Source organism: Cariama cristata, unplaced genomic scaffold, assembly GCF_000690535.1.
Source record: "Cariama cristata isolate BGI_N322 unplaced genomic scaffold, ASM69053v1 scaffold23955, whole genome shotgun sequence".
Lineage (NCBI taxonomy): Eukaryota > Metazoa > Chordata > Aves > Cariamiformes > Cariamidae > Cariama > Cariama cristata.
The window spans coordinates 25,159-36,652 of record NW_009618522.1 but is presented as its reverse complement, the minus strand read 5'-3'; the positions used below and the strand labels follow the sequence as shown (position 1 = coordinate 36,652).

At 35.4% G+C, this 11,494-nt stretch overlaps 1 protein-coding gene across 1 annotated transcript in view; it reads right to left on the bottom strand.

Moving 5' to 3' along the window:
• Positions 1-428: 428 nt before the first annotated feature.
• Positions 429-11,494, bottom strand: part of LOC104162220 (mRNA-capping enzyme-like) — a gene marked incomplete at both ends in the record, with an annotated part of 35,321 nt that continues 24,255 nt past the window's right edge. The window contains 2 exon segments of the mRNA XM_009700896.1: positions 429-500; positions 7,100-7,235. Of these exon segments, the coding sequence (XP_009699198.1) occupies positions 429-500; positions 7,100-7,235 (208 nt within the window).

Below are 11,494 nucleotides of genomic sequence, written 5' to 3'. Positions count from 1 at the left end.
TCCCCTTTCACCCCAAAAATGTTTCACCAAAATAATTATGACTTTCAAAAAGTCTTATTTGGCTAGGACAGTATATGCATATCCCAAACAGGCTAACGTCTCCAATCCCTTTCAATTTCACTGCCTAAATAGTTCAAACATGCTTTAGAAATGGGAAATTTTCCAACAGTGTTTAGCGGAATGTTTCAAACCACCATCTTTTCTTGAGCAGGTGGACATAAATCAACATCTATTATAAGGCTGCTTTCAATCTTAATTCTGATGCATTGCTTCTTATTGAGTTAAATACCGACACAATTTTGGTGTTCAAATTTACTCTGAAGCTCTTACTTATACAAATAAGATTAAAATAGAAATGAGAATCAATAACTAATGATAAAAGCAATCAATAACTAATGATAAAAAGCAATAAAACTGAAAGTACTTACATTAAACTTAATAATGTCATATATCAAGTACCGAGGGACAACCTGTCCATTAACCTTGTCGATGATCATTTCCTTAAAAGAAAAGACATGACATTTACATTTGTTTCATGCATATAGAAGAACGTCAACACATTTATACTTTGCACGTACCTGTAAGTGTGATGCAATCAAACACTGGCCACATCTTTATTATGAAAAAGATTTTACAATAGGTCAAGTTTATAAAAAAAATCAGTATGGCCTTAAATGTCTCTCATTAAGCATTAAATAAGAAGTGAGGAAGCTGTACTAAGGTTCCCCATTCTGATCTGCAACATTTATACATTAGTTTCCCCACAGCTTTCAAAATCACTACCTTTCCTGAGTGAATATGATTTTCTAGAAACCTCAGTAAGAACTGCAGTCCTAAGTCAAACAAGCACTTTTGGAAATCTCACCTACAATAAGAATTACAACAGCAAGGAAGTAAAGAACAAGCATTAACATCCATTTCCTATGCTCAGGTTGGCTCTTTTCATGTTAACAGCATCCTAGGCACCAGTGGCATCTGCAATTTGCTTGAATGTTGCATTGGGACTAAACAGAAGGGTTCCTTCAAATGGAAATATCACATATACTATTTGTATTACGTGAAATTAGTTAACATTCAATATATACTGGTAAACCATCTTGAAAATATGTCAGCTAGAAGAAAAACTATTAACGATCAACATCCAAAGTGTTTCTTAACTTAATGGTATGTATGAAAATATACACATCTTACACACTGTAACTTAGGCTTCCTATGACATGAATTAGCTAGTTTATTAGTTTGATAAACAAATGAAGAATATTTAGTTTCATATAAACTAGTCACGATTGAAAATGGTAACAATCAACCAATTGGTACATCTTTTTCAGAGACAACTTTCAAATATTTACTTCTCCCTGCCCCACTTCCCCTCGTCCAATTCTTGGCTAATAAGTTAGTTGTATCAGTTAAGGATTTTTTGCTGCCGATATCAAGTTAAAATTCCAAATTCACACATATGAGAGAAAACAAGTGGAAAAGGTGAAAATATTCCATTGTAACATGATGAAAACAAAACTGTGACCTCAAGAATTTTCCAAAAGAGAACCTTAGATGAACTCTAATTAATTTTGTTTAGTTTGTTTCTTGCTAGGTCAGTAGCATTTTTATGTTTTACAACCTTTTAACTTGTCTTAGAATCCGTAACTTCGACAGAATAAACTCAAACAAGAGTCTCAATCTAAGACTCATTACCAGTGTGTACACATACCAAGCTTCTTGAATTGTACCTAGTATTTAATCACATTTGGCTCTGAAAAATAAGCAAGCAGTTGTAAAAACATAGATTTGTTTTAAAGCAAACACAAATCTTGAAGCATTTAAAACTAAACTAAAAGACATGAACCTGCTGTTCTCAAAAAAACATTAGCAACTATAAGTTGCTTACTTAATATTTTGGAATCTCATCTTCCATGAACACAATACTGCGATAGAGATTGGGCTTTCACAGCCAAATGCAGCATTTACAGGTTGTGAATGACTACCTGAAGTGACCTTACACATCCTTCCACATCATTAAAAAAAAATAAAAAATAAAAAAAAGTAATTCAATGAGTGAAAAATATTTCTTTGTAACATTACAATATCGTATTCTTAACTCTAAAAATAATTTAGTCACAGGTACTGTGACTAAATAACTGGTGCAAAAAGTCGACATAGAAGTGATGTAGCAAAATGCCATTTTGTTTCTTTCCAATATTTATGTAAGACACCGGCGAGCTATCAAAGGAACAGCAGATGCAATGCTGCAATGCCTTCTTTGACAATAAATTTTGTAACTAACTAGAAGAACAGATGGAGTAGGTACACCCTAAGAGAGAAAGAAGGCATGACGTTCTAACTTGGAAGAGTGCGTAAAGATAAAATGTGGGGGAAAAACAGAAAATAAGTGAAAAAACACCCCACCCATAATTCCTGACAGTAATCAGGTGATGTGAATAACAAAGTAAAATTGAAACAAAAGAATGCTACCATATTTCTTTAAGGTTTCAATCGCACTAGCAGGTGAAACAAATTTTTAAAATACATTTAATTGAACATATATTTAAGGTTTAAGGACTCATTTCCTCAGCATACGTATTCAGATCCTCAGCTTTGATGCAAAGCTAGCATTTGTATGCAAAGCCCTGAAGACATTTCAATGCCTGGTATTACAAGATTTTATGCCTAATTTTCAAAATCTGAATCTCTCGATATTCAGTTTAAGAAGAATTATAAAATACAGCCAAGAGGACCAAGATTGATCGGTTGTTCTCTGGAAGGTTCAGTTTTAATACAGAATTAATTTTATAAAGCAACTTGTTCTCTACTTCAGACATGTATAAACCTTTCTGACTCTATTACTGGTCAAACTAGCCTCTTTCCTCACATCCTCACTTCTTTTCTTCCTCCCCTGTCTCTCGTTCTCTTGTCACATCCCGACTGAAATACCAGCTACCAGAGCAAATAAACAATAGCACAATATGCCTTAGAAGTAGAGATGACAAATTCCTGTGCTGCTCATCTCCATCATGACAACAACATTCACTGCTCCATTACTTACGCCAATATAACTGTCATAAGGCAAAAGCTGTAAAGTGATCATAAGAACGATTCAGATTGGAAATACTCTAACACATCATTATTTAACAGTCTGATTTCAGAATCTTCCTTGAGATTATGAGAACTGAAAAATATCTCAGGGAATAGACCTCAAAGGCAAGTTCAGAGACTGTTGGGAAAATGCAGTATTTGAGAACTGATCACAATCAAACTCATTCATTCTGATCTGAGTAATAACCTGATACTATAACGCTATTTACACCAATTTTTAGATAAAGAAAAACTTAAACCCAAAAGCACTCACATGACATGCTAATAGAATACAAAAGTATCCACCTGCATCCATGCATTTCCTTTTATAGACCCCATGTAGATTTACAGCCACTATAGCGTGTTTTAAAATTACCTCTGCTAGTATGATCTTTACCACTTGTCCATTAGCTGCTAGTTTAGGTATTAGCTTAACGTGTGAGCTTGCAGGTCCAATGGCCAGTTTCTTCGATGTAATCTGGCAAAACTGTGCTGGTGTTAATCTCCTTTTCTTAATCTTCTGGTGCTGCAGAGCATAGTCTTACAGCATATTAGAAACAGCCACTGTGCTAAGAGCTTTTAGCTGGACAAGTACCAGAAGAACAATGCTGGACTGACAGCTCATGAACCCCTTTTTTTTTCCTTGAATCACATATCTAGCAAGCAACTTGGACTTAAATTAATCCAAAATTTAATCACAAAGCAGAGGATCTCATTTTACCAGGCACTTGCAGAATGTAATTTTTGTTGACACAGAGTATGGAATCAGATCTAATCACACATCTGTTTATTGTTCCTTCTCCTCCTCTGCCTTGCCTTTCCTTTCTCCGTTCAGCTTGAACGCAGTTCTAGTCACTGCTGTATTTCAGGAATGAAAAGAGTTTTGGGTTTTGTTTTTCTTTAAAATCTATTTTGCACAAAGTACCGGCCTCTGCAAACTCAAAAAGTTGTAAGTTACGCCATTTCTGAGAGAGCTTACAAATTACTGAGGTCTGTATCAATACAAAAACATAAATCAATCTCAATCTTGCTCTCCACTTTCAGAGTCCTTGGCCCTCCTAAATCTCAAGTGTGAAGAGTATTTTACATATAAATAAAAGAAAATATATACAAAATTGTATTAAAATTGTAAAAAGTATTTCAAGCCTAAGAATGCCTTTGCATTTTCTACTCAACTGTTCCAAAGCTAAACCAAGAAAGTTCCTGAAAATAACTAGTTTTCCTGCATGACAGCCAAAACACTTGAATAAAAATCTATGCATTCCCTCAGAAAGCAGTATGGATGCAAAACACCTGGCTTCTAAAGGAATATTTCATATTATAATAGTCACCTGTAGGTAATATTCAAATTAGCTTTAATGATCTTTGCAAAAAATATTCTTCCATGCCAGGAGAACAATCACAACTGAAGATGAGCATGGATATTGCAGGAGATCTCTCATCACCCAAGACATAACTGAGCATAGTAAGAACTGTTGGCAAGTAATTTCAGCCTGAAGTGAACCGTAAATGCATTTGAAATTCTCAAAGACAACCACATGAAAGGCTTACATCAAAAGCCTTAAAGCAAGTTAATAGATCACTGAATTCATGGAAATTGCCTTTATGAAAGTTTTATATACACTGTCATTTTAAATAAAGTTAGGGGAAATTACCTAATCTTTTGTATTCTTAACACCAGTAGTTGCTTTGCTGCATGTCACTGATATCTCTGTTCTGTTTTAACTTCTTTCTCATACTTTTTAAGATTACTGTACAGCAATGCTAATTGGGCCACCTCATTATATACTTTCATTCTCTGAAAGAGAGGGCAGTACTTCAAGGGCAGCAAGTATGAACTATTTCCACCTGTAGTTAAAGAATTAACTTCAACAGCCCTCCAGCACTAATTAGCAAAATATGTTAACAGAAAGAAGCCAAATTCTTCTTCACATGGATTAAAAAAAAAAAAAAAAAAACAAAACCACACCACCAAAAAAACCCCACACATATATCCAGAGTAAAGGTACAGTCATGGAAATTATCACTTGGCACCAACATTAAACAAATATTCAATTACAAAGTTAAGCTGTTCTGATGCTCCTAATAACAGGCAAATTTTATTCTCAAACCTGTTGAAAAGAATTTCAATTGAAAAGAAAAATATTCCATCAACAGCTTTTTTTTAAATGACCCTACTTAAATAAATTTAAAATCTGTACTATGAAAAGTATTTATCCATTGAAAGGTTCTAGTTTTATCTCAAGGTACTTCATTCAATCAGTGCTTGCTCATTTAATGTCATTTTGCTTTCCACTTCATGAAAAAAAAAGTGGGAGGGGGGAAATCACAGTAAGACTAATTTTATGCCAATAAATCGAAATACTAAAATCCACTATAACAGTCAAAATTTTACAAAAAAAAAAAATCAAGTGAAGTTATAGTTCATGTCCTTGGTAACTGAGAGAACTTCATTTATTCTTAAAGAGACTTAAGCTATAAATCTGGGAAACACAACACACCAGATCAGAGCTCCTCTCCCACATTCCATAGTCACATTTATGTACATATCTCAACATATGCGCATTCCTGTCTTCCACCATGTACACATTAGCCACCCTTACCAAATCATCTGTTTTGAAATGCAACACCACAACAACAAAAAAAAGAGCAGCAGTTTCCCTGAAGAACACCTAGGATTGCACCATATGGACCCTGGCAAGCCATTACTTTCTCAAGAGCCTTAGAAAGAGCAGGGGAAAAAAAAATAGTACTAGGCTTTTTATCTCAACAGTATGCAACCTGATGTATGTCATTAAGAATATTATTATGTACGTCATTAGGAAGCTGCCTGGTTGAAGAGGCTCCTACCAGACATGACAGCTTGTGTAACCACTTTTGAGCTGACAGCATGGCATTTCTTGCATTATGCTCTCAATTCTTCAGTGAAGCAGAGGTGGTAGAAAATATTCCATTATCTGCTTCTCTGTCCCTGAGACAGTACATTGCTACTTGCAATGATTATCCTCAGAGAGTCAATTTATACATGCTTCAGATGTAAACGTATGTTCAGTAAGACAGATCATTCACAGAAGTGACATTTCAAGCAGGATACTGACAACAAAGGCCTGAGAACAGAAAGATAGTTAACAACAACAATATGGCCTCCCATCTCTGAAAGGTGCATTAGGCTTCAGAAGACCAACACGGAAGATCATCTCAGATGTGCAGTATTTCAGCAAGCAAGAGTTAGAGCAATGTACGGAGCCTCCAACACTACTAAAACATGATAGGAAACTGCATTCATCTATGTTGACAGGTATTTAGTGTAACAGCTAATGAAGTTCTTTTGCTCATGTAAAATAGGAAGGTCAAGAAAGGAATAATTTCTTCTCGTGGCTACTGTTCTGAAGTTTACCAAGAATACTCCAGGCCAGCCTTCAAACACCAAATACAGATGTTTTACAGCTTGTTTTACAACTAGCTTAAAAAGTTCATTAGCAAATTTACATAATTTAAATTAGCATGACAACTTAGAAACATTTTAGTCTTAAACAAATAGAACTAAGCATTTCTAAATCAGTCAATAATTCAGATCAGCTGAAAATAAAGGTGACAGAAGCAAAGACATCAATCCACAAAAGTCTATCAAAAGATGATGCAAATTTTATTAGATTTTAGAAATATTTACATTCACTGGATCAAACTAACCATGTTTACTGTATCAAAATATAAAGTTATAGCAAGAGACAAGGTTCTGCAATAATTTCTTTAGATTCTCTTCAAGCCTTTTCTCATATTCAGAGAACATCATCTCAATGCCTTGATTTATTTCAAAGACAAACAGCTCCCCCCAGAGCAGTCATCACTGCTATTCTGTAGATAAGAAATGACTTACGAAGTGCGATTCCCACATTCAGCCAGTGACTGAATCTATGTTACTCCTGAAATCCTATGATTCACTGATCCAGGTCTAAAACCTTGTCCCTGTTTCTGAACAAAAGCAAAGGGCACTGAAATTGCTACAATAATTACATAGTATGCTCCTTACCCCATCCAGAAGAGTGTTTGCTAGATGTATGCGAAGATCTTTACGAAAGGGAAATTCCAGATTAGATACATGAAAAATCGAATTGTCTCTATCAATCATATAAACTTCATTCCTGCCATCAATCAGCATCATGTACCTGCAAAGGCAATGTTAAGATATTATACTTAAAGGTATATCCTCTAAATTGCTACTATTTTGATTTCTATTAAGTGCTAAAAAAAAAGCTATCATGACAGATGTTATAAAAAAAACATTTTAACAGGAATTTTTTTACAGTTAACAGTTTAAACCTATTGCTTCAGGAAAGCAGATAATTTAGTTTGTGGGGTTTTTTTAAGCTGAAAGCCTGAAAACACCTCCAACTCCCAATTTAATAAACTACTGAAAAAAAAAACCCAACCCTGAATGTGGTCCAAATAACAAAATTTGTCAAATTCTAATTATTACCAACACATGACAGAAGAAATTTAGTCAAGCATGGACTGACAACCAAAAGCATTCTACAAGTAGCTGATAATTGAAAAAGCGCAAGAAGCAAAAGAGATAAGCAACCATGCAAAGGTTTTGGCAAAAATTAATTTATTAACCAATGAGGGGGGTTGGTTGGTTGGGGGTTTCTTTTGTTTGCTTGTTTAACTCAAAAAGCCTAAGTTCATGTGCTTAACGTCAGGCTTTAAGTTTCCTCCAGATGACACTTCAAGCTTTCTTGGAGAAATCTTGTGGACTGCTGATCAGTAAATTTTGGAATATTATTTGGATGTGCCCTGACCGGCTATATTTTAAGCCGTTAATTAAGGTGTTAGCAGCGTAAGCACTTACACCAGAATAGAGAGAGCACCTCTGGGCAACACCACAGAGGCAAAGACAGAAGATCATTTCTCAAATACATTCAACAGGAACTAAAACAGCACATACAAGCTTAACGGTCATGCATTGTATTGCATACTGTGAACACTACTTGCTGTTACAGCTGTACATTTATTACTAATTATCTCTACTGTGTGAGCACCCAAAAGCTTCAATTAGTAACCAGGCCCCATTGTATTAGGTTCTGTGCAAGTACACAAGATGACATAGTCCTGTATCAGATGGCTCAATCTGAATTTAAAACAAGACAAGTGAATAAAAGAGCAAGAGTGGAGCAGTAATAAAAGCAATAACAGAACGGCTCATTCACCTTTGATAACTAACATGAAAGCAGAGAATTGTGTTTGAGCAACAAACATCATCTCTCCAAACTGCCAATCCAACTACTACAAACCAGCCAGTTTCCACTGCAACAAAAGTTCTGACAAGTGAGTTAAAGAAAAAAGGGTCACGGTGTCCACACAGATTAATCTCACAGGCAGATAAAATATTTAGTCACAGAAATGCTAAAATCTAAAGTTTCATTGGAAGCTACTTTTCATTCACTTCTGGTCCTGAGGCAAGGTCCGTTATTAATTCTAATTGAACATTAGTATTAACACAATAATTCAGGAAATAGGATGAAAATTTCATTAGCAAAGAGTTACAGCTCTTGGCACTAGACAAGCAGATCTCCAAATCACCTACCAGAGTATTAATAACTTTAATCTTTAAACTTTAAAAAAAAGTCAACCACCAAATAACATCTCGAAAAGTTTTCTCTTCAGAAATCAATTATTTTTAGCACATCCAAATAAAGGCAACTGTTTCAAGGGCTCATTTGCCTTCACATATATCCTGCTAATGCAGTCCACATCAGTTGGTCCCAAATTATATGCTAGAAGAATGATTTTATTAAACTTCCATTTTTAGTTTAGTTTGTTTTGGTGGTGGTGGGTTTTTGTTTCATTTTGGATTTTTTTGTGGTTTGTTGTTGGTGTTTTGGGTTTTTTTTAACACAATTCTGAAGCTGACTTGAGCTACATTGAAAATGATAAATTAAAATCTGAGGTTTCTTCTTTATGCGGATGTTTAGTATTTTTCACCATTAAATTTGAAAGTAGATTTCAGGACAATATTATTTAAGGCAAAATAAGGCAAATTACTTGGTCTCTCTCAACCTACAGTCATTCAGAGTCAGGAATAAGAATAGAACTTTGTCTCCCAAGCTCCAAATCCAATACTGTACCCATCAGAGCATGCAGCCTCTATCCTCTTTCCCAGCTTATTAGGATTCACAAAACCAGCTTTGAAAATACTCCCCAACACAATACCTCACATTCAGCATAGTGCTTGCCAAAACACATTTACAGTGAAACTGATCTAGAAGTTCACAGAAGTTTTGCCACCTTCAATTTTATGATGTGCCTTACCTATGTTTAACGTATTTCCCTCAGCCAAAATCCCAGCAACTATGCTAGCAATAAGTTATGTATGTTAATTTTGTGATTTATAGGAGTTTTTAAACCTTAAGTATATTAAAAAAATATAGCACAGCTTCCTCAAACTTTAAGACCTCATCTTCTGAGTTTGAGTTCATCATAAAATTAATTTTCTGAAAAAAATATACAAGTAGCAAATGGATTAGAAATATTCTTTTAAAGGAAGCTTCAAAATTCAGCTCCTATAGGATCTTTCTCTGCCTCACAGTATTTCTTTGGATGGTCTATATCAAAGAAGATTATTTATTTGGACATGGTATTGTCGTTGTTGCTTTTTTTTTTTCCCCTTTTTAAATACGCTTGTGTCTGTATTATCACATTAAAGAATGCAAAATGTAAGAAATTCCATCATCAACTCTAAGCACAAAATACACGGCAGCTCTCCATTCCCACGGGAGTTCATTACTCAGCCTAGAATTCAGTCTTGTGAAAGTGCTGCCCTCCCACACAAATAAGCATTACCCAACTCAGAATAGCAATTAGCATCACTAATATGTTCGCTGACGCAGAGGCAACAACAAAACCCTGTTGCAGATACCGTTTTCAATTTCCTAATTTCCTTTTATGATTGGCAACCCTTCCAAATGATGAGCACATCGCCACTCTGTAGATCACTCTGTAGATCAATCTCCCAGGATGATGCCAAGCCACTTTAACACTTTACTTTGGACCCTGCCACTCCCTCCGGGCAAGACAGCATCAACTTCTGGCCAGATGCATCAAGCACTGTAGAAAGGGCCACGAGAATGAAAATTAATGACTGCCCTCTATCCACTGACAGTAGGAGATCATCTGTCTGTGTCACTAAGCCGCTGCAGTTCCATGTCCTGGCCTGAATCCAGACTGCGCTGGATCTAGAGTAAGTTTAAATTAGATGAGTTTGAAGCTGGCCTGTGGCAGATGGAGCAATATACCCTAAAGTCCCGACAAATGGGGAAGGCTCATCTTGCTTTCTTCTCTTATATTAATTGCTGCTGGCAATGGTCACTGCTTCAAACTATGTCTCCTGAAGGATGACAAAGCCTGGATACAGGGACGCTAACACAGGAAGTTATGTGAAGACTCACACGATTATTTTCAGTGTGTAAACAAAAGGAAAACAATGTCTTTTTAATCAGCACACTGACAGCTCTGTCACAAATACCATTTTCAAACTTGTACATGCGTTTTCATTTGCACAAGTATGTAGCATATCAGCCAGCAAGAAACACTGCTACACATAAGCAGCTGTAGAATTATGTACTCGATTTGATAATCCAAATTATAAATAAAATTTTTAAAAACAATACACACAGGTTCTTGGAAGTTAGTCTACTCTAAAGATACCAACACTTTATATTTCTCTTATATACTTCTAGATCAAATTCTGCCATCAACAGCCTCCCCAGTATTTTAAAGCAAAAAAACCCCTTATTTTCCGACTGACAGTCATTTCCAACTAACAGACTCCAGCTCCAATATTTCTCATTCATGACCTTGCATTTTACACAACTAAATATCCCTCCAGTTTTATTATTCTGCTCCTCAGTGAATTCAGTGGCTTGTCTCCCTCATTTGTCTGTCAGAACATACTTGGTTTCTGTTTCAAAATTCTTAATGACAACATAAGATTAATATTCAGGATCTCCACTTATGGCTTTCAATATCTTCTCTTCCAAAAACATCCACTGCCATTTTCTTTCAATCCATTCTTTACCTGTCTTACAATTCTAGCAATCTCCACTAGCCTCAGCCTCTATAATAAATAAAAATTTTGTCAAAGTCCAGAAGCATGAGATCTATCACTATTCCTGTGTCAAAAAAACTATTTTCCCTTCACATGGTATACAAACTCCTACCCAAATGGCTGAACTCGGAGGAAATGCCATTCCTCATCAATACTGAAGACTCTGTTACTCAGTCCTTCTGATTCCATTAACTACTTCCCTTAATTTATCCAAATCTGTAATTTTAGAAGGAGAGAAGCTACATTATTGATCTGTTTTTACCTCTCATTACAATCGTAATGTTCTAAGTTTAAAGCAATGCCTTTTCATCAATGACCCAA